This window comes from Pithys albifrons, chromosome 10 (genome assembly GCF_047495875.1).
Source record: "Pithys albifrons albifrons isolate INPA30051 chromosome 10, PitAlb_v1, whole genome shotgun sequence".
Lineage (NCBI taxonomy): Eukaryota > Metazoa > Chordata > Aves > Passeriformes > Thamnophilidae > Pithys > Pithys albifrons.
In genome coordinates this window covers 2,572,149-2,598,142 of record NC_092467.1, presented here as the reverse complement: position 1 = coordinate 2,598,142, position 25,994 = coordinate 2,572,149, and the positions used below count along the sequence as shown (strand labels likewise).

Here is a 25,994-nt window from a genome sequence, read left to right as displayed (position 1 = left end):
AAAAGCAAGGGTTTTTTCCCTTTCTGGGAACAAGCAAACAAACGGAATGGTGAAATCTGGTGGAGCCCCACCTTCCCCCTCCCTCCCACTGGCCCTTTGAGCAGTCCCGGAGGTCTGTTCCCATCGGGGCCAGTGGCCCTGGGTCTGAGCTGGCCCTGGCCAGTCCAAACCACACACACACCGTGACTCCAACTCAGACAGACCCTGGGAGAGGCCAGAGGGCTGAGCAAGTGGGTGGTCACTGACACTCAAACGCTGAGCCTGAGCTTCACCCCAAGCACAGTGAGGAAGGACAGTCTGGGCTGTCCTGCAGCTCTTCGTGTCCGGAGGGTTTGGGGCTGTGCTTGTCTGTCCAGCACTGCCACTGGCACAGATGTTCATAGGGCTGCTTTGCCCTTCCAACAGGGAAAGGCACCAGCAGACACGAGGGGGAAAAAAAACTTAGACTAAAGTGCTTCCCTCAGCCTCCAGTAAAGGCCAAAGAGCTGAGAAGGGCTGAGGCAGCAGAGCCTCCTCACTGTACAGCCTGGGAGCTGGCTCATGCTCCCAGCTCCCACCAGACATCTGAGAAGGCCATCAGCTCTGTTTGTGTTTAGTTCCCCTTGTTAACAACAAGCTGAACCGAAGAAAACTCAGTCCAGAGTGCTCTCTAAATTCTTTCTCCAGACTGAACTCCGGTTCAGTCCAGGTCTATTTCTGTCCCATCTCTGGGCCTGTGGATTTTGGCAATGTTCCTTCTACACTTGTAACAGTGCTGGATAAGGAACTGGCACAGAGGAATCGGGCAGGGATGAATGCAACACACATTTCACAGTGCTACTTTGCCATTAATTACCTTAATATGCTGAAGTCAAATCAAATAAGATTTAAAACTCAACTTTTAATTCACATTTCATACTTAATATTGCACTACAGAATGAACTGATTTACTGTGACATGTAGCCCAGATTGATTTTGAGCTGCTGCCCACGCCGCTGCCAGCTGGGAATATCTGAGCTCCACCACTGGGAGCCTCCTGGCACTGCAGGGTACCACAACCTCATCCTTAAAGCTCCCCATCCTGCTTCTTGCAACTCTGGATCCCGCCGTGTCCCCAAATGTATTTCACCATAAGAGGGGTCCAGAGGGTGACTGGCAAAAAAAAAATAAAAATCATAGCTTGTTTTATTTTTCCAGAATAGATGAGTCTAGTTACAAAGACTAATTAAAAACTTCTGCTCCCTGGAAGATTATATTCCCAGATTACTTCCTTCAAAGACACTTGGAAGATCCTTGGAGAGAGCTGCCTTACTGAAGCCAAGTCAGCTTTTTGATCATGAGACATCAGCAAAACTGAAACAGCAACTGGCTCTTTTGTGCTGCAACTGCAGCCACATTGCTTTCCTGAAGGATATGGAATTACTAATGCACTCAGCACCCACAGCTACACAAAAGCGGACCCAGTAGCCAAATAAAGTCACCAAGAGCAACTTGAGCATCCTGAGAGCAGGACAATCCAGTACTGCTCAGTCTGGGATGTGGGGAAATACTCCACACTCACATCTTGTAGCACACAGTGAAATCCCAAGGCAGGCACAGGGCTTCTTCCTGGTTATTAATAAACCAGGAGTGAGTGTATTTTTGAAGGAGCCATTCTCCTAACAAGCTTTATGGAGACCACTGCACTAATCCATCAGTGCTGAACACTGCCACGGAACCACAGGAACAAGGACTTCCCAGAGTACCTTCCCATGTTAATCCTATGCTGCTCTTTAACAGGCCTATGTTGTGGTCATGCCTTCACATGGTAAAAGGTAATTTTTTTAAAAATCATCATAGAATCATAGGTTTGGATAGGAAGGGACCTTAAAGCCCATCCAGTCCCACCCTGCCATGGGCAGGGACACCTCCCACCAGCCCAGGTTGCTCCAAGCCCTGTCCAACCTGGCCTTGGACACTTCCAGGGATGGGGCAGCAACAGCTTCTCTGGGCACCTGTGCCAGGGCCTGCCCACCCTCACAGGGAAGGATTCCTTCCCAATATCCCATCTCACCCTGCCCTCTGGCAGTGGGAAGCCATTCCCTTGTCCTGCTGCTCCAGACCCTTATCAGTAGTCTCTCTCCATCTTTCTTGTAGCGTCTTCGGGTACTGGAAGGCCACAATCAGGTCACCCCAAAGCTTCTCTTCTCGAGGCTGGACAATCCCAGCTCTCAGTCTCTGCTCCCAGCAGAGCTTCTCCATCCTCTGATAATGTCAGTGGCCCTCCATCTGAATACCACATGCAATGTGGTTAATCATGTTTCAACAGGAGGCTCCTTTGACAAGAGGGAGTTACATGACCTGGGACAAAGCACAACTGTTGCACACAAAGTTCACACACACTGTGGTAAGTCTGGGGTTTTTTTTCATCCACAGAGGGTAAGAGAAACACAAAAATGTAAAGACTGAGCTAAAACTCCTTCAAATGCCAGACACAACCCTTGAAAAGCTATTTAATTAAATTTTGCTCAGAAAATTACAGCAAAACACATAATTAGCCCTCAACAAGAAAAAAAGATAGTGAGACACTAACCACAGACCTACCTACACTTGCATAATTCAAACACTACTAAACAGATTCTCCTCAGTTTTCATACCAAGCCACTGGTCTCTGAACAGAACACAAAGAAAGAAAAAAAAGTTTTCTTTTAGAAAATTCTAGGAGAATAAAACCAACATTCTAGGAGATGACCCCATATGTGTGCACAAATACACATACATATGCATGAACATCATCATTTCAATACTATAAAGGGCTTCAGGATATATCCAGCTGCCATCCTCTGAGAATGGAGATTTCCAAATATAACAAAAATCAAGTAATCTGAGGCCAGCTGCTGAGAGGAAGAAGTTTCATGTTCAGTACAAAAGTCAGATATTCTGTATGAGGTTACTCTGTACCTAAAATAGCCTTTCCCCCCCTTTGTACTACTAAAAATGCATTGGCTTTCTTTCCAAGTAAATGACAGAGTTTTTATTGATTTCAATTAGAGTAGGTCCCAGCTTCCCTCCAAGCATTCCAGTATAAAACAAATTGCTAAAGGATTACCAGTGTAAAACCATTAGAAACCCAAACTGTGTCCTTTCAGGCATTACAACTGTAAATTCAAATCTCATGCATCACTCTAACTAAGGCTCCACTTCACAGAATTAATCCATGTGCAGCTGACAGAACATGGAAACATGGAATGCTGCAGCAGATAACACTGCCTGTATACACCAATTATTCACTCTGACAATATCCAGTTGGGAATATTATTCCCAGGGCTCTAACAAGGGTCCAGTGATGCCTCAAATACTGCTGTGAATAAAGAGACATGGATTAGTTGAAATTAAAGCATCTATTTAAAGATGTTCAAAGAAAGGCAGTTACTGGTGTACCAAGTTCAAGTGAACTTCCTGGTCCTTTAAAAATCTGTTATTAATTTTAACAGTGAAGACTGTAAATATCCATTTTCTATTTCTATCTAACAGACACATTTCTTACTCCTACTGAGGCTCTGTTAGAGAGGTGGGACCAGATGACAGCTTGAGGCACCTTCCAACCTGGGCTGCTGCAGGATTCTATTGTACAAGATGGTGCTGGGAAAAAGCTGCAGAAATTAAGACTGCAAAACAGTTTATCTGGCAGAGCCAACCCGGGCAGAAGAGGAGACTGAAACATGTCAGTTCTATTTTTAAAAATATGTGGTTTGGATTTAAATGCCAATTTAAAAGGAAAGATAGAGCAAGTTTTTCATGGCCAGATAAGCCTCTCCAAAGCTTCATTAGAGCACTGTTTACTTTGGTAACTGGCGAGTCAGCTGGAAGCAGCTCTCTCACATCCCCTCACTTTTGCCTGTATCATTTGTAATTGTGTCATTTTCTAAAAGGCACCAAGAAAAACACTTTGAAGCAGCAGAAATCATTCAAGTGAGGGAAAAACTTCTAGCAGAACTTGGGGACCCAAGGCTGAGAAACTGGAATGTTCCCCACAGCACGGGCAAGGGGAGGGAGTCCCCGCCAGGCTGAGGAGTGTCCCCAGAGTGCCACCACAGCTCAGGGGCACAGCGCTCTGGGGGGCTCCTTCCTCTCCACTGGCCAAACTGGTGGGAATGCCTTGCCTCTGGTCCTTCCCAGCTCAGCCCTCCTTCACTGAGACAGGCTGCAGCTCCCAGGGCGGCCACTGACAGCCATCTGCAACACCTGGGAAGCCACAAGAGGTTCTCCCCACTCTGCAGCACCGCACTGACTTTGTGGCTTTCGTCTGGCAGAAGAACTGGAAACCAGAACTTCTCCCCACAGCAGTCACACAATTAATCTCTGAGAATGAAACTTTGTTAAATGAATGCTGTTGAACAGAAGTCTCCAACTCTGCTGCTGAAGGTCTGGCTGCAAGACAGACATGTTTACTTACCACTTTGGAAAGAGAATCTGCACATTCTCTGCCTTACATAAACAATCCCCCATTTCAGGTCCAACCATCACTTCTGCCCACAGTCTGTTGTTGTATAAAGCCAAGATCTCAGACAGATAGCAAAACACCTCATAACAGAAAATCATGGAACCATTTTGGCTGGAAAAGACCTCCAAGATCATTGAGTCCAACCATTCCCACAGCAGTGCAAAGCCCACCACTAGACCCTGTCCCCAAGTGCCACATCCACACATCTTTTAAACCTCTCCAGGGATGGTGACACTTCCTGGACACCCTGTTCCAGTCCTTGACAATCCTCTGAGTGAAGAAATCTTCCCACTATCCAATCTAAACCTTCTCTGGTGCACCGTAAGGATGTTTCCTCCCATCCTGTGTAACAACACAGTTTTAAACATCAACTGAGAAACACCTGAAAGACCCCAACACTGGAAGGGAGTCATTTGCAAAGTACCCATTTCAGGCTGTTTTGGCAGCAGTGAAACAGCAGCTCTGGTGTTTCATCACCAGCAGCTCAGCCAAGCACACAGGGCACGTCACTTGTCTCAGTGTGACTTGACTCCACGCAGGACTCAGCATCCTAAAAGCTCCTCAGGGACTTTCTTCATCCTCCTCCAGATTCCACCTAAACCCTCCAGGGTATGAGAAGATTTTGAGGCAGATGATGCTGCCCTATTAAGCTGAAGGACTTGCCCAGAGAGACTGTGGCTGCCCCTGGGAGTGTCCAAGGCCAGGTTGGACAGGGCTTGGAACAACCTGGGCTGGTGGGAGGTGTCCCTGCCCATGGCAGGGGTGTTGGAAGGCGATCTTTAAAGTCCTTCCAAGCCAAACTATTCTGGGACTCTATGAGTCTATAATTCTATGATGCGCTGGAAGGATTTAACAAACTGCATGGATTAAAGGTGAATAGACTACCAGTGCTTTGGACTCCAAAGCAAAAAGCAAACAGGTCTCAGTGCAGCTGTTACCCCTGAGCAGGCAGGGCAAGAGCCTTTTGTCCTGGTTTAAAGGTGAACCAGCAGGGGAAATGAACTCACCACGAGAGAGATTATAAGTCAGAGCTAAAATTTAATAATAATATTACAATAACAACACTGACACACAAGGGAAATTGCTTTCAACTCACAAAACCCCAGCAGTATAACCCAGTGTCCTGGGGCACAAACCCAAGGGGGTTTGTTTGCCCTTGTGCTGAGACCCCTGTGGTTCCTCCAAGTCCAGAGCAAAAGGAAAGAAAAACCTGTTGGTGCAGGCGAGGGCTGTGGTCTGGGCGAGAGCGGGGATCTCCTCCTGTCAAGGTCCTGCTCCTGCTCTGGATCCAACGTGAAGTTCCCCAGGTCTTCTTACCCACCACTTATGTACTCTCAGGGAGCTCTCAGTCCCTCCCCCTGGGCGGGGACTCACCCAATGGGTGATTAACTCTGGGAGCCAGGGGGTGTTGAACTGTTGATGGCCCATTAGCAGCTCCGCCCCCCCCAGGCTGGGTGTGAAGGTGCCAATGACTCCCTGGGCAGCTGCTGCTAATGGCCCATTGTCCTTGGGGAATGAATAGAGGGGGTAGAATACACAGCTTTGATCACCCCCACACAGGGTTAGCTGGTCCCTCCTGCTGAAGTAGGACACCTTTGCTGACCTCAAGCAGCACTACAGGGCAGTGCCTTCACTGCTTGCAGGTTTGGCTCGGGCCAAACTGAGAATGGAACCTTGAGAAGTGTCACAAGAAGTTGGATTGAACGCCACAAAGCCCAGCTCACAAAAGCAGCACATCAGTGAGTCCCACAAGTGGCATTTGTTCCCTTTCCACTGGCAGTTCCCTTGCAAACAGCCTTTTGCCAACTCCTCTGCACAAGCAGTTACTCCAGGCAGCTCATCACAGCAAGATCCACAAGAGCTTAGCAGGGGAGCTGCTCATCCTCCCAGCTCTGCCCACGCTGCCTGCACAGCCCCCACCCAGTCCTGGGCACTGCACAGCTGTGCCACCCTCTGCACGGGCTCCCTGCCCTGGCACATGGCACATCCCAAATGGGCCTGAGCACTACAGCAGCTTAAAGGCTACAGGAAAGTTGTTTCGTGGCTTTGGAAGAAGGGAAAAAAAATCATGAGAACATTTCTGCTCTCCATGCAGGTTTGAGTGTTCAGTAGTTTTTAGGAAGCTGTGGAAGAGAGGGAAACATTAAGTATTATCTGTGGGTTATAAAATTCCACTGAGTTCTACTAGTGTAAAAATGCAAGTGTGCTCCAAACTAATTCAAAAAGCAGATGTGAGGAGGGAAAGAAGATGAGAACATTAACTTTTTTACCCTAAACAAAACAGTCTTCTCCTTTCACATGAGGATAACTTAGATCAGTTCCACAGGAATACATCATGCAGAACCTTGTTTTCTGTTTGCTCATCTTGTAAAATTTGTTTGAAATAATGCCACTGTTTAGGTTTAGACAGAAATTAATTTAGACTAACTGATTTGTCTTGAACCCTGTATTTCTCAATTTCACCTAGTCCAGCCAGACTGGAAAGTACTCAGCTGACTACTGGAAAAACATGGAACTCTCACAAGGAAATAAAATAATCAATGCTAAATAATTACCAAAATTACTCTCCAAGACTTATTACAGTTTAAAAAGGGAAACATTTACCATGATGACTGTTTGCACTAAACTGTTTATACAACACAGACCACAAAGATTTCTCCTCTGGGGAATTTGGATCTATGACCATAAAGCCATCAAGCTCCAAAAATCAATGCTACTACCTGACTTACACTGTTGGTGTAGATCAATCAAAAGCATATTTTCTTCCAAACACAATGCAGACCCTGAGAAAACTCACACTCTGAACACGCAGGTGCTTCCAAACGCACATTGACAGCTCTCACTTGGGTATTTTAAGTGGTAGCCACTCCCCTGGGGAGTCAACTCCAGTGAAAAGTGAGTGCTAATTCCTGAGCTGCTGCAGCCAAGTGTAGGAACTCAGGATGCCACCACTGAACACCATGGAATCATGGAATGGTTTAGGTGGGAAGGCACATAAAAGCCCATGCAGTGCCATGGGCAGGGACACCTCCCACCAGCCCAGGGTGCTCCAAGCCTTGTCCAACCTGGCCTTGGACACTCCCAGGGATGGGGCAGCCACAGCTTCTCTGGGCACCTGTGCCAGGGCCTGCCCACCCTCCCAGGGAAGGATTTCTTCCCAATATCCAATCTATCCCTGCCCTCTGGCAGTGGGAAGCCATTCCCTGTGTCCTGTCCTTCCATCCCCTGTCCCCAGTCCCTCTCCAACTCCCCTGGAGCCCCTTTAGGCTCTGGATGGGGCTCTCAGGTCTCCCCAGACCTTTCTCTTCTCCAGGATGAACATCCCCAGCTCTCAGCCTGTCTTCCACCCTGCCCTTGTAGGCTGGATCCTGCCTTTGTCCTGGTGTGCTGCCTGTTCCTGCTGGCCCACCCTGCAGTGCCCACCTCGTGCCCGATGCCCTTCACAGGCAGCCAGACCAGGGGGGCAGCCACTCAGCCACTCCACACTGAGCCTTCCACTGCCCATTTCACCCCCATTACACACAAAACCACAACAAAAACATGCCACTTTTGAAGACATTCACAAACTAACATGAAACTCCCGCATCCATTAAGAGTCAGGATAAATCTCTTGAGCACTAATGCCATGAAACAAAGACTGTGAGGGCATCACCAACCCTTCGAGCAACAGTCTGTTGTGCAGGACCAACCACCTGTTCATGCAAAGTGCCCCCTGGAACAGCCATGGTGAAGACTGTCATTCCATGGAATTCAGGAGACATTCAGGTACAGATATGAACAGTGATCCAGCCTTTCCTGAAGCTCTGGATCAGGAGTCTGCAGTACAAAACAGCATCCAAATGACCAAGACAGGATCACTCAGGTTTAAATCACCAGTTCTGCAAGAGACCCTCTTTGCTGCCAGAAACAAATCTTCAGGCCTCTCTCAGGAAAATGCTCAAGCATATATGAAAATGGTATCAAAATCAACAATATATATAAAAGCATTCTTAAGTGTTTTGCTGAAGTACAAACAGACTTTGTGCCTGAGGTCTCCAAACTGTGAAGGGGGTGGTGTTTCCCTGTCCCAGTTCAGCAGGAGGGACCAGCTAACCCTGTGTGGGGGTGATCAAAGCTGTGTATTCTACCCCCTCTATTCATTCCCCAAGGACAATGGGCCATTAGCAGCAGCTGCCCAGGGAGCCATTATCACTTCACACCCAGCCTGAGGGGGGCGGAGCTGCTAATGGGCCATCAACAGTTCAACACCCTGTGGCTTCCAGAGTTAATCACCCATTGGGTGAGTCCCCGCCCAGGGGGAGGGACTGAGTGCTCCCTGAGGGTACATAAGTGGTGGGTAAGAAGACCTTGGGAACCTCTCGTTGGATCCAGAGCAGCAGCAGGACCTCAACAGGAGGAGATCCCCGCTCTTGCCCAGACCACAGCCCTCACCTGCACCAACAGGTTTTTCTTTTCCTTTTGCTCTGGACTTGGGGGAACCACAGGGGTCTCAGCACAAGGGCAAACAAACCCCCTTGGGTTTGTGCCCCAGGACACTGGGTTATACTGCTGGGGTTTTGTGAGTTGAAAGCAATTTCCCTTGTGTGTCAGTGTTGTTATTGTAATATTATTATTAAATTTTAGGTCTGACTTATAGTCTCTCTCGTGGTGAGTTCATTTCCCCTGCTGGTTCACCTTTAAGCCAGCACATTCCCATCTCCCATCCCTTCTTTATCCCCAGAGCAAGAGCTGGATACCCTGGGGAGGAATATTTATCTTCATATGAACATAGAGATACTGTCCCAGCAGAAGTCCAAATGCAAAGTCATTAATACAAATGTTAGGGATTAAATTCTGGCCTGATTATGAGGCCCCAGACCGCAGTGTGTCAGCTGAACTACATAAACACAGATAGAGCTGTCCAAACTTCAAACCAGAATGGCAAACTCGATTTAACCAACAGAATAACCCAGATGAAATTCCAGATGTCTCTCACACATGGTAAATTAGAATGCTCTGTAAGGAAGTTCAGAGAACTCTTCTACAAAGGAAATATCAACAAAGTTCAGAGTACACTTCTACAAAGGAAATATCAACAAACCAAGGAAAAATTTAATTCCTCTCATTCTCCGAAGTCACATCTCACATTTAACTAAGCCCTTCCAAGCATGTTATGTTGCTGATTAGCATTAATGCCCTAAGGCACAATTATTTTTCTTTTTCTGATCTTTGGAGTTAAAAACTGCTTTGAAATGTCTCTGAGGCCCACAGTTTTTACTGAAGGATAACGTCGGGGAGCACCCTGTAATTTAAAACAGTGCACTTCTAATGGACAAAACTGAGTCAAGTAGGAAGCACATGATGGATCCAGACTCCAGCCTGAGCACAAGGAGACTTCAAACAGGGCTGGAAAAATGAAAACCAGCTGAGCTAATAAAAACCAGACCCTGCTTAAACAATCTTTCATCAAGTAAACTTCACCTATGTTGTTACTCTTGGAATCTGGGGAAATAGGAGGAGCCAGCAAGGTCTGAAGAGGAGATGAGAAAGGATATTTGGGAAAGATGTAATATTGAGCAAATTAAGAAGGCGGACAACCAAAGCCAGACTCTGAGCTCAGTCATACTGGTGTAAATCCAAACTAACATCACTGACTGTAATGGAATTATTCTGGATTTACTCCATGTTAACCAAGACCAAAACCTGTTCAATGAGACAGAATATCAAAATGGGAAAAAAGGTTTACATATCTGCACAATGGGACACTTTATTGCAAGTAACCAAGAAACTGTTTAACACTACGTAGCTACAACACAAAGGGTGAAATGGGCTTGAGTCATCCCATAAATATCCATGGCTGAAATTCTCCACAGTTTGAATGGGTTTATGTACTTCAAATCTACCTCTAAACAAGATTTATAAAATTAAAGAGTTAATTCAAAACATGCTTCACTTATGCAGGGCTTTTCTTATTTGCTTCTTTTGTAAAGAGTATGGTTTGAGATGAACCAAGACTCACCCCCATGAGCCAGGAATGCAACAGCATCTCTTCAGTTGCTTCCCTCCTATCCTTTCCACATAAGAATTCACTCTCTTACCACTTGCTAAGCAAGAGCTCCATCTTCATAACCTTCCATACACCTCTAACACTGGGGAGTATTTCTGTGCCTTCCCTCTAAGAAAACTCCCAGTCACAGGCAGGTGTCACAACAGGTGACTGTGCCAAACCACCAAGGCAATAATAGATTGGTAAAACTGGTGTGGTCAAATTGCCAAATTCATTCAATTGCCATTTAGCCAACCCAGGTTATTTTTGTCTCTCTATACCATGGCTCACTTTAGGTAACAGAATGACATTGAACTCAACTTGCAAGGGTGGGGAAAAGGCCAACTGTTAACAGCAGTGCCACGATCCCCACTTTTCACACCCTAAGCGTAAGCCACAGTGGGAATGTTTACAACAAAGCCTGACACACAAAGCAGCTCCATTTTCCCCCCTGTCAGCATTCACAGAGACTGTTCAGATTCACACACAGAGATCCCAAGCCCACATAACTCAACCCTTCCAGTTCATTAGCACCAGGGACACTCCTTCCCTTCCCACTGCAGCTATGCCAGCTGAACCCACTGCCAGCCTTGCTCTGCAGGACCATGCCAGCAAAGCTGTCCCCTCCTTCCCTTGGCATCAAAGGGGTTCATGAACACCCTAACCAAGTCTATGAACTCAGAGAGCTCCAGCAGCCTCTGTCAATCTGGACCATGAGGGAATGAACCTGGATTTGGGAAGCAGCACTCGTGGCTCAGGATCAAAGGCCACAACCTTAGAGGAGAGGGAAACAGCTTGCAGTGCAGACATCCAGTATTCTGTCCACTGCATCTACAACTGTAAGAAAACGTGTGTCAACAAATTCAGCAGCATTTGAGAGAACAAAATACCAGGGTCAGTTAGTTCAGTTCCGACCCAGAACAAACCCTCCAGGTGTACTCACTTGCATGGCCAATACGTGAAGCGTGAGTGAGATGTGTCCTCCTTTGGGCTGAGGCAAACATCCCACAGCAGGCTGAGACAGGGCATTCTGCCCCTGCTCTGCTCTCATGAGACCCCACCTGAAGCACTGTGTCCAGCCCTGGGGTCCTCAGCACAAGAAGGACATGGAGCTGCTGCAGCATGTCCAGAGGAGGCCACAGTGATGCTCCAGGGCTGGAGCCCCTCTGGAGCCAGACTGGGAGAGCTGAAGGGGTTCACCTGGAGAAGAGAAGACCTGAGAGCCCTTCCCAGTGCCTAAAGCATCTCCAGGAGAGCAGAAGAGGGATTTTGGACAAGGGATGGAGGGACAGGACAAGTGGGACTTGGAGCAACCTGGTCTAGTGAAAGGTGTCCCTGCTCATGGCAGCGAGTTGGCACAAGATGGTCTTTAAGGTCCCTTTCAACTCAAACCATTCTGTGATTTTATGTTCTCCTGTACAAACCTTTTTGTGGCTAACACAGCACTTCTTTCAGAGTAAGAGCATATAGTGCCTTTAGCACCAACATACTTCATCACCAGGATCCAGTCTGTATATGCAAAACATACTCCAGACTGCCAAGAAATCTTGAGATACAGGAGGGGGGGTGCTGAGAAGGGACACTGAACCTCTGAGGGAAAAGGGTCAATGGAAATTCTGAGGATGAGATGAGCTGAACGCAGAGACAAAGAAGATAAAAATATGTGGAAGTCCAACCCATGAGGAAAGAAAGGAAAAGAAGGAATAAACATTTCAGGGACAAAAAAAGTGATTTGTGGTTTTGTGGTTAACACAGAGAACTGTGACTCAGGGGTAAGTCACATGAATTCCCTGTGCTTTGGTTCAGCTTATGTAAAATTTAAAAAGGGAAAGACATGATCAAAACAAAGCAAGCAAAAAAACCCAAGACACCAAAGAAAGAACCTCAAATCAATCACAGAGACATCTGAATGCCCTAAGACACCAAGAGGTAGGTTCTAAGTACTATGTTGTTAAACCAGGAAGCAACAGTCCTGGACAAACTCTACTGCCTAAGCATCTCTTTATGTTCTGCAAACACTGTAGGAGAGCAGTCTAAATGTTACCCCGACCAGTGCACAGCATGTCTGGGTTCTGCAGGGTGCCAGGGCAGTGCTGGGGCCTGGCCTGGCCTGTGCCACATGCTGGGTTCTAGCACTGCCTCTGGTCCTCAGACTCTGGTACAGGAGAGCTGAGCACAGGGATGCTAAAGATCTGTAATTAAAACCACACCACTGTTGTGTTGGTGTAAGTAACAGGAAATAGGAAAGAAGAGCCACAACTCAAAGTGATCTGCCCAAGGATTGGCAGCAGTCTCTCTGCCTGGGGGCTCAGCTATTGCCTTTTACCTAAAACCATGTGCTTGCCCAACTATTGCACCTATTCACAGCTTAAAACCCTGGCTCAGACACAGCAGCTGGAAAGTCACAGTCTTAGGAGGATTTTTAGTAAACAGATATATAAATGAATATGGGGACATTAAAGAAACATAACATTCCTAGATGTTCTAAGGCAGAGCACTTCATTTTTCCTGCACAGCTTTCCTGCTCTTCTTCTGTTCTTCAACAAAATCCAAGTGCAAAAGCATACTGGTCCCATGAACTAACTAAAACCCCACTAACTAAACAAAAAGCTCCATACTTTGGAAAACAGACTCGGACATACCATTGTAGAGCTTAAGAGAACTCAGGAAATGTTTCAGTGATATTCAGCATCCCCAGAGACACTTCACTTCAGCTCATGAAAACACACTGGTGTCCAAGGCATGAAAATTCCAATGGCTTCCTGCTGCCCCTCCAGCCCCCAGGGTTAGGAATCTGATTGAAACAAGCTGGCAGGAATCCAGCAGTAACCTATAGCCACAGCTCAGAGCTGCTCTCCCGAGCAAACACAGGAACTACAGCAACACAAGACATTCCTTTATTCCCATTTCATGCTGCAAACCCACCCCCACTCACCCCACTCCACCAAGGTTTTTCCAGGCTGAGAACTGGGGTCCCATTTTGCTTTGGTTACATCTCATTGCAGAACAAGCTGATTGGCATTTATTCTGTAAAGTTGATATTGGGAATTTGGCTCCACTGTGTTTCAGGCTACATGAAACTGGCTTTTAAAGCTGTATCCTATTCATTCATTATACCTGTATCACACAGTAACTGCTGTATTCCCAAGAGCATATGGTAGGGAAGCTGCTATTCCAGAGAGAATAGATGAGACCACCAACAGGACCATTACTGAGAATAAATTCAACCCTCCCAACTCTCTCTGGCTGCATGTGGTGTTTGCAGTGCTGGCTCATGGTCTGGGAACGTGTCACTTGCACACATGCATATATTTGACCAGTAATGCTCTGCTGGCTGAAATCTGTGGCTAAGAATGTTTCAGGAAAAGGACTACAAACGGAGCAGAGCTGGAAAAGTGCACACAGTGAAGAGCAGTACCAAGGATGCCAAAGAAAATTAAGATGGAAGAGCACACGGGACACAGAACAATAAGTTAACATATCTGCATAAACACACACAGCCTGTTTACATTTGCAATACACAGCAACAATGTGCATCCCAGCCCCAGGCTGGGGCTTGTCCCATGGGATTATCAGCCTCAGAGCTGCCAGTGGTATTCCTTGAGCTGACACAGAATAGTCTCTCCCAAACACCCAAGGGTCAAACCTTGCAAGCAATCTGTGGAAAGGGCAAATGAGGTGTAAGACATTCTGAGGAGCCACATCATCCCCTTGCCAACCCCCTTGGCCAAGCAGGCTTGCAGGAGTCCTCAGAGGGGTGCTGGGGCTGCCCTACCAGGGGATGCCCTTCAGCTGCCCATCAGAGCCAGGGAGCACAACCCAGAGAGGGAACAACCTATTCCCCCCTGGGAGCACTTGGTAGGGTAGGGTGAAAACCTGTGTGTGAAACAAACCTCAGGGACTAACTGGAGAGCCAGCCCCAGTGCAGGAAAATGCTGGAAGGCCTCTCAATTAACTTCAGACCTGCCAAATTCAGGGCTTTGACTGACCTAACCTTTCCTCCCCCTGTAGCCAGTGAAAGCAAATGAGATCTCTGCAGAGTATTTTGAGATTCACTGGGTAATCACTTGTTAAGGTGCCAGTTTCATTTTCTGATTTACAGAAAGAGCATTTGGGTCACCAGTCTCTCAGCTGAGGGTCTTCAGTTAAGTGCCTGAAGTGAAATGGGATTAATCCTGTCCTTAGTGCCATGGCTTCATCTTGACCTAATACAATCCCATTCAAGTGCTTCAGGAACATGAATATTGTGCTTCTCCTCTGGCAAAACCAGGGAAAAGCCCAGCTCACATCTACAGTTACCAAAGAATAGCTTGCACGTGTTCTTCAAAAGGTCACAAGAGAAGTTTAACCACAGACCACAAAGGGGTATGCCTGGCCTAAACCACTCTGATCCCACTTGAAAATGTAACACTGCAAAATACTCATCTTGGACCCAGAGGTCACCACCAACAACTGCACAGCATGAATTCACTACTGGCATCACTGGAGGATCCCATGAATCAAGTCGGGGAGCAACACACCTCAACCAGGAAATCCTAAACTGGCAATAGTTACAGAAAACACATTATAGTGAACAGTGTAACTGAGGGGTAAAACACATTCTCTCTGGCTGGAGTAACAAAAGCATGTAAAGCAGCCAGACCAGAGCCCAAGTCATTAAATCCATCCTATTTCTTCTCACAAAACTGCTGATTACCAAGGCATGGTGAGCCAATCAAGTAACACCATCACTCTCTTTCAACAGCAAAACTGTTCTGCTATTTGCAAACTGAAAAACATATGTTCTCAATATCTTCTCTGATGCATGCATCTCCTTCAAAACCACAGTCCACAGCATATGCCAAAAATCAATCCACTGATTGGAAATATATACCAACTGGCATCTGAGAGCTTTCTCTGTTTAAAGGGTTCCTCCTGTCATGCTTTAGGCCACATTCAAAATCCATTAACTAAATTAAATATCTGCTCCTTTTCCATACCCCTTAATCCAGCTTATCCAGATCCTCATCTGACTGAACTGCATCCACCCCAGGATAAATGCCAAGCAGCCTCTGATACACACACAGGGGGTAAGGCACAAGTCACAAAAAGACGACAAAGACCTCAAGTCACAGAATCACAGAATATCCTGAGCTGGGAGGGACCCCCAAGGACCATCCAGTCCAAGCCCTGGCCCTGCACAGACACCCAACAATCCCACCCTGTCCCTCAGAGCGTTGCCCAAGTGCTCCTGGAGCTCTGGCTCTCCCACTGCCCTGGGAAGCAGTGCCCTTTACCACTTGCACTCTAAAAGAGCAAGGTTGGCATTTCAAATCAAAACACTCTCTGATTGCTCCACTTTTCAAGTCCCCTCCCTATATTTCTCTGACAATTCATGTTACAACAAACACTATTGGCTCAGTTAAAGTGAGCTGAAGAGGCGTACAATATTCATGCCTCTTCATTCACTTCTTCACCATGCACCCTCAGAAAAGAACTGTCTTCTCCAGATGAAAAAGGGACAGAACATATCAGTCTCGGGGAGGGACAGCTTATTAATGGCTTGAAAACACCTGAGGATCTGCATCAAATATCTGCTTTTTATACATCAGCGAGAATTTGATTTGTGTGCATTTAAACCAATTCAGGAGATGCAAACAGCAGCAGAAACTGCTCTTCTCTTTCCACACCACAGAGTTCCCATCAAGACCTGTAGCCAGTGTGCCCTATGGTGAAACAATTCCTGCCATAAATGGGATTAACTGGGTGTCTGCTTGTGACTGTGTGAAACACAAGCTGCTCTAACTCTTGGGAAATAAATTCAGAGTGGGGGAAAGAAGAGGGGAAGTCGAATGGGGGGAGTTTCTTTGTTTAAAAAGAGGTTGAGGAACTGGGAGAAGATCTTTCTGTGGATGCTTCTTCTTCTCTTTAGTCATAATGTAGCTTTTCACTCCAAAGAGTCCAATATACAGGTTTCTTGGAGACTATTTTGTTCTCTCTCTGCTTTCCTGTTCAAAGTACACTGAGATGGCACCTGGGGACATGGTTTAGTGGTGGGCTTGGCAGTGTCGAGTTTACAGTTGGACTCATGGATCTTAAAGGTCTTTTCCCACATAAATCATTCTAAGTCAGGGGACTATGAATTCAGCTCATACACTATTAGATACCCACCTTCTCCCCAGTGCTCCCAGTTATCTGTTATCTTAGATGAGTGTACCTTCTGCTGCAGGCCTACACTTGCACACTGATGTCCCAGGAACAGGGCTGAGTGGCTCTGCTCAGGTTCAGGTCACTGCAGAGGTCTGGAGACACAACTGCAGCTGCAGTGGGAGCTGCAGAACCCACCTAGCCCCCCTCAGCACGGGGGGATCCTCCAGCAAAGCCCACGCTTTGCTAACTACTACTTTCCAAAAAATGCAACAGTAATAAGTGACATGAGGGACAACTCACTGTACTGGGAGGTGAGAAAGTTTTCCAGGAGCCTGGAGGGGTCACAGCAATGTAAAGGTTTTACAGTAACTGACAGAAAGCTCTGTAACCTGGAGCAAAGTTAAAGCTCTGTAATCATTGGCCCCACTGTCACCTACCAAAAGTTTGCAAGGGCACTGTGACAACGGCTTCTCCCCAGGGCACAAGAGGTGAAGCATCCTCTGTGCAAACTCCAGAAGCTCCAGGGAAAAGGCACACACTGCTAACAGCAGGGCTCACGTGCTAAATGACATCAGTAGCAATTATGGGGACAGTAGAATGCATTGCTAACGAGCTGCAGAGCTTTCCATGGAATTACTACCACTTGGAGCTGAGGAGAGCAAAGCAAAATAGAACAGGTAGCTTCTAAGTTCTGTAGGCAACAGTTTCAACTGTAACATGTCAGATGATTTGTAATTCAAAGTAGAAGAGAATTATGTATTTGAGGCATTATCACTTTTTTCCTAAGGAAAAAAAATCTCCACTCTATCTTCAAATAAAAACAGGGATAAAAATGCTTTCCCTTGCCAAAAAGACTCAGGAATCGGGGGGAAGTTTATCACTGTGCACACCTTCAAGGCTGGACAGGCAGAGTTAAGATAGTAGAAAAATAAGTTGTAAGTGATGCTTTAGCAGGCTTTTGGATCAGGCTTTTGGCTGTTTCACAGATTTTGGAGCTTCTGGCACTGGCAATACTTACTGTCTTCTGTAATCCATATAAAACAGCTACTTTTAGAGGGACCCCAGATAAAACCTTCCAGAGGAGCAAGGAAACATCCATGCAATCTCATGGAATTCATTTTATAGCTATCACAATGTCTTCATTAAGGGTGACAATAAAGTTTCAAAAACTCATTTCCCACATAATCAGTACAGTTACCACAAAAGCCTCAGAGGTGGAAAATACCTGTAGGTGGTTTAAACTTCATCCTTATCAACAACTCAGAGGTGTTCACTGCCATAGTATTGGTATCTGTCATTCACTTGACCACAGCAACAATAAAACCTGGGAGGAGTAACAATAGAGCAGCATTTGAGCTTCAAGGAAGCTGAGTATTTCCTGCTGAGATTGTCACCTGTGAAACAGTAATAGCAACACTTCATGAGTTCTCACACAAAAGGGCAGAATTCACAGTTATTATGCCCAGCTCTCCTCATTTGTCTTCAGACACACCATCATAGCACTGAACAGTTATACATTTACAGTGTGTGTCCTAAAATGCCAAAGAACTCACAACTTAGACATGTCCTCATTATTGTTGTCACTATGGACCTCAGGAAGTCCAAAATAAACCAACCTCCACAAAACCACAAACCCTTACACATCCTAGAGTTGTTAGAGGGGATGTTCACAAATCTGAGGCCACCAAAGAGAACAACTCTGAAAGATCAGCTGTGATAGCTTTAACCTGATACTCTGTGATGCATCAGAAGAACAAGCAGATCAGACTGCTTAAATTAGAGCATTTTTCCAGCTTTGAATTTTGGTAACAATATAAAAGCTACTCAACTCTCAAAATAAAACAACTATTTGAATTAAGTGGAGAGCATAATTTTCCTTGCCTTACTCTTACCAAACAGAGTTGAGGCAATTCTTCTGTTTCCATCCTATAAAAACTATGGGATTTCGGGAAGTACCCAGTGTTCACAAAACATGTGCTCCCAGAAACTCCACTGGCAACCAGTTTATTCCTCCTGGCCAACATAACAGTTTGTCAGGCTCAAATATTAGACAGTTTTCAAACAGTTTTAAGCAGTTTTACCTACTGAGGAAGGTAAGGAGACCCATGGAATGTGGACAGGAATACAGGGTTGTATTCCTCTCTCTCCTGCTGTCTCCCTTTTCATTACAGTCATAGAATCATAGAATGGTTTGGGCTTGAAAGGACTCCAAATCTCATCCCGTGCCACCCCCTGCCCTGGGTAGGGACACCTTCCACCAACACAGGTGGCTCCAAGCCCTGTCCAACCTGGCCTTGGACACTTCTAGGGATGGGGCAGCTGCACCTGCTTCCCTCGTGCTGCCCCCATTCTTTGTACAAGCACCACTTCTGTAGTGTGGACAAGCTCAGACACCAGCACAAAATACCACATTTCCCTTAAATTTATCCTCCCTCTTTGAAAATTACTGCCACCCAGTTTCTCCACAGCCACATTCCTGTTCTTTAGTAAAATTAATACCAAGTCTTGAAGCAGTTCTTGCCCCCCCCAAAGGAAGCAGAGGGAATGCTGAAGACAAAATTCTTCTTCAGGCTATACCAGAGGGACCATTCCACTCCTCCAGCTGATTTATGTACATTCAGCCTTTGCCTGAGAAGTTGAGACACCCATAAATCTGAGAGGAAAGCCTGAGGCCAAAGACCTCAAGTGACAGGAAAATGCCAAAGTGCAGGGCAGCCTGTGAGAGAAGGGCTGCTGGGGAGCTGGATGGAAAAGGAAAGGGAGTGACACCATCCACGACACCCCCCAGCTGTAGGCACAGCAAGGACACAGGGGTGGCTTCCCCTCGCCTTTAGCATCCATCTGCAGAACCACAACACTTCATCAGAAAGTATGAAAACACTTTAATTCCATTCATTTTCATTTCTTATGTTCTTCCTCTGGAAAAGACATTGTTTCTTCATCTGAACTTCTAAACAAAACCCATCAAAACTGCAAACCCCAACGTTCCCTGACGTTTCATATGACCTCCTGAACTTGATCCAAGCTACTATGTGGCTCAGCAGCCTGACCATGTTATGGATACAGCATTGCCATTCTGGTAAATAAAGGAGACTCCAGGTTATAAAGTTAAAAATAATTACCTGCCTTCACTCTATGATAGGAGAGAATTTTACTCTCCCACCTCCCCCCCCCAAAAAAAAAGGTGGAGTCAAGGGTGTGCTGGTTTAAAGGTGAACCAGCAGGGGAAATGAACTCACCACGAGAGAGATTATAAGTCAGAGCTAAAATTTAATAATAATATTACAATAACAACACTGACACACAAGGGAAATTGCTTTCAACTCACAAAACCCCAGCAGTATAACCCAGTGTCCTGGGGCACAAACCCAAGGGGGTTTGTTGGCCCTTGTGCTGAGACCCCTGTGGTTCCCCCAAGTCCAGAGCAAAAGGAAAAGAAAAACCTGTTGGTGCAGGCGAGGGCTGTGGTCTGGGTGAGAGCGGGGATCTCCTCCTGTCAAGGTCCTGCTGCTGCTCTGGATCCGACGAGAGGTTCCTGAGGTTTTACCCACCACTTATGTACCCTCAGGGAGCCCCCAGTCCCTCCCCCAGGGCGGGGACTCACACAATGGGTGATTGACTCTGGGAGCCAGGGGGTGTTGAGCTGTTGATGGCCCATTGGCAGCCACGCCCCCTCAGGCTGGGTGTGAAGTGATAATGGCTCCCTGGGCAGCTGCTGCTAATGGTCCATTGACCTTGGGGAATGAATAGAGGGGGTAGAATACACAGCTTTGATCACCCCCACACAGGGTTAGCTGGTCCCTCCTGCTGAACTAGGACAAAGGGAAAAAAGGATTTCTATACATTTACTATGTGCTTAAGTTCAATATTGTTTTCCCATCTGAACTAAGCAGTGTCAATGTTTTACCCACTGCTCACACAATGTTGTGTTTCTGATTTGTAAGAAGAGGGTCGGGAGAGGCTCAGTCAGAGATTTGCAGACATGCAGAGTGTGATCAGGCAAACATCATCCTCTGCACCAGGAAGTCCAGAGCTTGTATTGTCCTATAGTTTTGCTTGTAATTAATTACTGGAGTTTGGTCCATAACACAGACATTCACACTAAAGGAATGCTTGATTAAATCCCACAGAGTGAGTTATGGCTGCTGTAATTCCATTTGCTTTACAGAAAAATACTAGGGATGAATTTGTCGTCTCAGGCTTATTTTCCATTCCAAAATTCCTTAATGGCATAAAGAAAAAATTGCAAAGCTGGCCACAGATGTTAAATAAAGACATTCCAAGTACAATCCCATTTCCACAGGATACAATGGGAGTGAGTAGGAGATCAGGACCCACAACATGCAATTACAAAAGCATTTGCTGACTTTAAGTTTTAGTTCCAATACAAAATTTTCCAGTGCCAATCCTTCTTCATTTGGGACACTTCTTTTCCCTCCATTTTTCCACTGAACACAAGTCTGGCAAGAGATTTCTTTGTTAACAGCCCTTTTCATTATCTACAAAACTTCTGTGAGCATGTTTAGGCATTGAAAAACCACAATAAAAACATTCCCTGTATTCTGTCAAAGCACATGCTTACTCACAAAGCAGAATCCAAAATAAAAGGCTTTTCCAAAACAGAGATCTCGGTATCCCACCAGCTGGTCCATGGTATTGGAATGTGAAATCCATGATGAATTGTTTCTGTAGGCCATAACTCTATGCCAAGAATCTCAGGTTTGGTATTAAAAATGCACTTGTGTTCCTATTGCACAAAAACACCACTGCAATAGGCCAAACACTACATATAAATGCAGCTTCAGAGACAACATGTTGGCATATCAGAGTCATGGAATCATTAAGGTTGGAAAAGACCTTTAAGATCATCAAGTAAACTGTCACTCCAGCACCACCACCATGTTCACCACTAACCATGTTCTCAAGTGCCATCCACAAGTGTTTTGAACACTTCCAAGGATGGTGACTGTACCACTGCCATGGGCAGCCCCTTCCAATGCTTGACAACTCTTTCCATGAAAAAATTTTCCCGATATCCAGCCTGCCCCTGCCCTGGCCCAGCCTGAGGCCGTTCCCTCCCCTCCTGTCCCTGTTCTCTGGAGCAGAGCCCGACCCAAGAAGGTCACCCTGAGCCTCCTTTTCTCCAGGCTGAGCACCCCCCAGCCCCCTCAGCCCCTCCTGTTGCTCCAGCCCCTTCCCAGCTCCGTTCCCTGCCCTGCACACACTCCAGTCCCTCAATGCAGCACTAATATGCAGCACTTTCAGTTATTTAAAAATCCTTCCATATTCTGCCCAACTACATTGTTACCGAATTATTTATAATGCAGCTGTACCCTGTGGGATGTCAGGTACACTGTGCAACATGGGTTAGGAAAGCAATGGAGTTAAAAGCCAAATCTACATCAAATTTAAATTGCAATTCCCTCTAAATAGCATATCTGCATCAGGGCACCTTTAGACCAAGAGAAACTCCTTGGATCTGAGTTCCAACCATATTACTGTAGCCCTTGTAGAGTCCCATTTAGAATCATAGAATCATAGAATCGATTGGGTTGGAAAAGACCTCCAAGATCATCGAGTCCAACCCTTGGTCCAACTCTAGTTCATTTACCAGATCATGGCACCCAGCGCCACGTCCAATCTGCATTTAAAGATCTCCAGGGATGGTGAATCCACCCCCTCTCTGGGCAGCCCATTCCAATGCCTGAGCACTCTCTCTGCAAAGAATTTCTTTCTGATCTCCAACTTCAATTTCCCCTGGCAGAGCTTGAGCCCATCGTGCCCCCTTGTCCTATTGCTGAGTGCCTGGGAGAAGAGACCAACCCCCACCTGGCCAGAACTTCCCTTCAGGGAGTTCCAGACAGTGCTGAGGTCACCTCTGAGCCTCCTCTTCTCCAGGCTAAACAACCCCAGCTCCCTCAGCCTCTCCCCATAGGACTTGTGCTCCATTTGCCTCATGGACCACAGCACATCCCAAAAACATCAAGAGAATTTGTCTATGGGGCAGCTACACATACAGCTGGGGAGTTTTTGAAAGAAAAACTGAGTAAATAATGAGTCAGCTTGGGAAAAAAAACAGCTTCATTGCTCATCAGTTCAGTTGAGCAGCCTTCAGAAAGATCAACACTAGGTAAATTAGTTAGATATTGTGAAATACAAGCAAAGCAGTAGCTTTTGTTAGATTTTTGAGTAAAGTTACTTCTCTGTAGATACAAAAAAAAGATGCTGAAGTGGTCACAACAGCATTTCATGCATCTTCATTTCAAGTGTCTAGGCTTGGCCATGCTCAGGTGTGGGGTACACATGGCCAGCAGTGTGCATTGCTCTATCCCGTGGTGTGTCCTTCCAACTCTAAAACCTAGAGAAACACTTCTTAGAAACAGGACAAAATGAAGTTGAAAACTGTACATTCTCCCCTTTCAAAGAGCCTGCTGACCTCACAAGTTATCCATCACACTGAAAAGCACAGCCCCCTCAGGGAAGCTGGACTTCCATGCAGAGAGGTGTAACTGGATACACCAAGGCACGTTTGCCAGCAGCTCTTTGCTCTACAGGTCAGCTCTCTGAGGTTTAAGTTTCAGTTCCTTCACTGAATGAAAGCCAACATTTGCCAGGGAAAGGGGTCTCCTGTGGAAAGGCAGCCAATGGGGAGGAGGAAAGGAAGCAAGGGGGAGGTGAGGGGGAAAATGTGACTCAAGCAGGGGAAGGTGGCAGTAGATTTGTTGCTAGTGATGTCTGTACAGAGCAAGGAGAAGTGGTACAGCAAAGCACAGTTAAAGGAATCACTCTGGAACAGAAGCAAAGATCCTGGAGAGACAGTGGGAGCAAGAATGAGAAGGATGAGGGGAAAAAAGGACTGAAAATGAGACAATGTGCAGAAGAAAAACTGGATGAAACAATGTGGGATGAAAAAGCTGTTGAAATAGTTTGAAGTGGCCTGTGATGAAAGCTGAGTGTTAGGACTACCCGTGACAGAAAAGCTGGGACTTCTTTCTGTTGAAGGTCACAAGAACAAAGGACCATCCACACAAATCCACAAACTAAAAGTGCACTACACAGGCTCATCTTCTTACTCTCATGGTTGGGGTATTTACCCAATCTCTCTTACAAAGAGATCTAACAGCTCTTAGAGTGAATCCCTTTCTCATCACTCCAGTGGAGATGTAAAAAAGAGCTATTACAGAGAGAAAATTAAACAAAACACTCCCAACACATCCTCATGACCTTCTACCCCATCCAAGGAAAAAGAGTTCCAAGGAGATCTAACAACTCTCTTTTCCAGAAGGATGAAGAGTTCTAGGCTCTACATGTGACCAAAATCCTTCCCTTCCTGTTTACTTCTGTGGTGTGATGCTATTTAAGTTCCATATAAGTTTGTTCCATAAAAGAACAAAAAGGTAAAGAGGGTGAAAAAAGAAAATTACACCAAAGGTGGAAAAGGAAAGGTACATAGAGAGACTATTTTGAGGTAAGATGCTCTGATACCACAATGATAAGGCTCTCTATAAGAAAAAAAAAAGAGAGAAGATATACAAGCTTATAGATGGCAAAGCAGCAAAAGTCACACAGACAAGTTTTTCTTGAAGTTCCCAAGCATTTGGTTTAAGGCATTTATACCAATAGCAAACATGTATCTTGTAAGCAGAAGTATGTGCGAGTGGGGGGAAATAGAAGGGCTGTCTTTTTTCTTTTGAGGACATCCCTCAAAATGGAACTCTTAGGAACTGATTTCTGAAATATCATATTCTGAGATATTCCATGGAAACTAGAGCTGGAAAGGTAATTTTCAAGGTTTGGGGGTTTTTTTCACACTTTCCTATTCTTTTATTTTTTTAAGGGAGTTTTTACTGCACAGTACAGCACATACCACTAGCCTGGGGCATCCTGTTCTTATTTCCTCTTCAAGTCAACAGAAGGTATTTGACAAGGGAAGAGGAAGAAAGCCAGAGAAAAGGGATAGGAAGGGAATAGAAAACAGATGCTGAAAGAGAAGAAAACACACAAGGTACAGCAAAAGGGGGAAAAAAGGTAAAATGAGAGAAACGAGTAAGAATCCACACCACGTAAAGCTTCTTGAACATTTCACTTCAAGTTACTGAATGTAAACACAGGACAAGAGTGGAGGAAAAGCATAACTGCATTATGTATGTTCCTAAGTGCATTCCCATAGAAGGGCACCAAAGAAAATTTAGTAGCATCGCTACTACTACACGTGAAGGTCATTGAAGCCACATCAGCTCGTATCAGAATTATTAAGACAAGTATCTGATCCCCTTAGAGCCCACTCCAACTGATCCTGAAGGCTTTGCGAAGCTCTGCAAGGAGGCAGAGAGGTGGAGGTAACAAAGCGTTACTCGCCCCTGGCAAATTCCCGCGGCGGAGAGACCCGTGCGGCGAGAAGGGCTTGGATGGGACAGGAATACTTAAGCTGGAAGAGTAGGACACACAACCTTTCATAAAAGGCAGCCCTGAGCGGGAGCTCCCTGCTGCCCTTCCCGGCTCCTGCCCATCCTGCCCGCCCCGGCGCGGATCTCCCTCCGGCGACAATGCCCTACCTGGGTCGTGGAAAGGCACCAGCGCGAAGTTGTACAGCGGCCGCTTGGGTCTCTTCAGCGACGTCTCCAGGATCTTGGATGCGCCCTCGATCACTTGCACCAGGTCGTCGTACATGGAGCCGGTGACATCGAAGACGAAGGCCAGGGTGGAGGCGCCGTCGGGCACCGCCTCGGGCTCCGCCGCGGCGCGGGGGCTCGGGACGAGCAGCAGCAGCAGCAGCAGCACCGCGCCCGGCCCCGCAGCCCCGCCGCTCCCGCACACCGCCATGGCCCGGGGGGCTTGGGGACAGCGGGGACAGACGGGAGAGAGGAGGCAGAGCGGGGACAGCAGGGGAGAGCGGGGACACAGCGAGGAGAGCGGGGACGGACGGGAGAGAGAGGGGACAAACGGGAGAGCGGGGACAGAGCGGGGACAGAGCGGGGACAGACCGGGACAAAGCGGGGACAGAGCGGAGACACACCGGAGACAGCTGGGACAGACCAGGGAGAGCGGGGACACAACGGAGACAGACGGGGGAGAGTCCAGGCACCCAGCGGGCACAGACCGGGCACCCAGCGGGCACGCACCGGGCACCCAGCGGGCACGGACCGGGCAAAGAGCCGCTCCGGCGCCCCCGACCCGCTCCCGTCGGGCTGAGCGCAGGAAACGCCGCCGCTTTTGTCTGCGCGCGGCTGCGGCCCCGCTCCGCCTTCCCTACCGGGCAGGGATGGGCCGGCACCGCCCCGAGGGACAGGGCTGAGCCCCGGCCGTGCTGCGGGGCTGCTGCTGCCCGCCGGGGCTGGGGATGGAGCTGGAGGTGGGATGTCGCAGGGCTATTGCTGC

General features: G+C 46.8%; 1 protein-coding gene across 1 annotated transcript in view; it reads right to left on the bottom strand.

Moving 5' to 3' along the window:
• HMCN1 (hemicentin 1) overlaps positions 1-25,784 on the bottom strand; it is a 197,608-nt gene extending 171,824 nt beyond the window's left edge. The window contains exon 1 of the mRNA XM_071564920.1: positions 25,172-25,784. Coding sequence (XP_071421021.1) covers positions 25,172-25,439 — 268 coding nt within the window. The 5' untranslated portion in view covers positions 25,440-25,784. The remainder of the gene's footprint in view (positions 1-25,171) is intronic.
• Between the last annotated feature and the right edge of the window lie 210 nt (positions 25,785-25,994).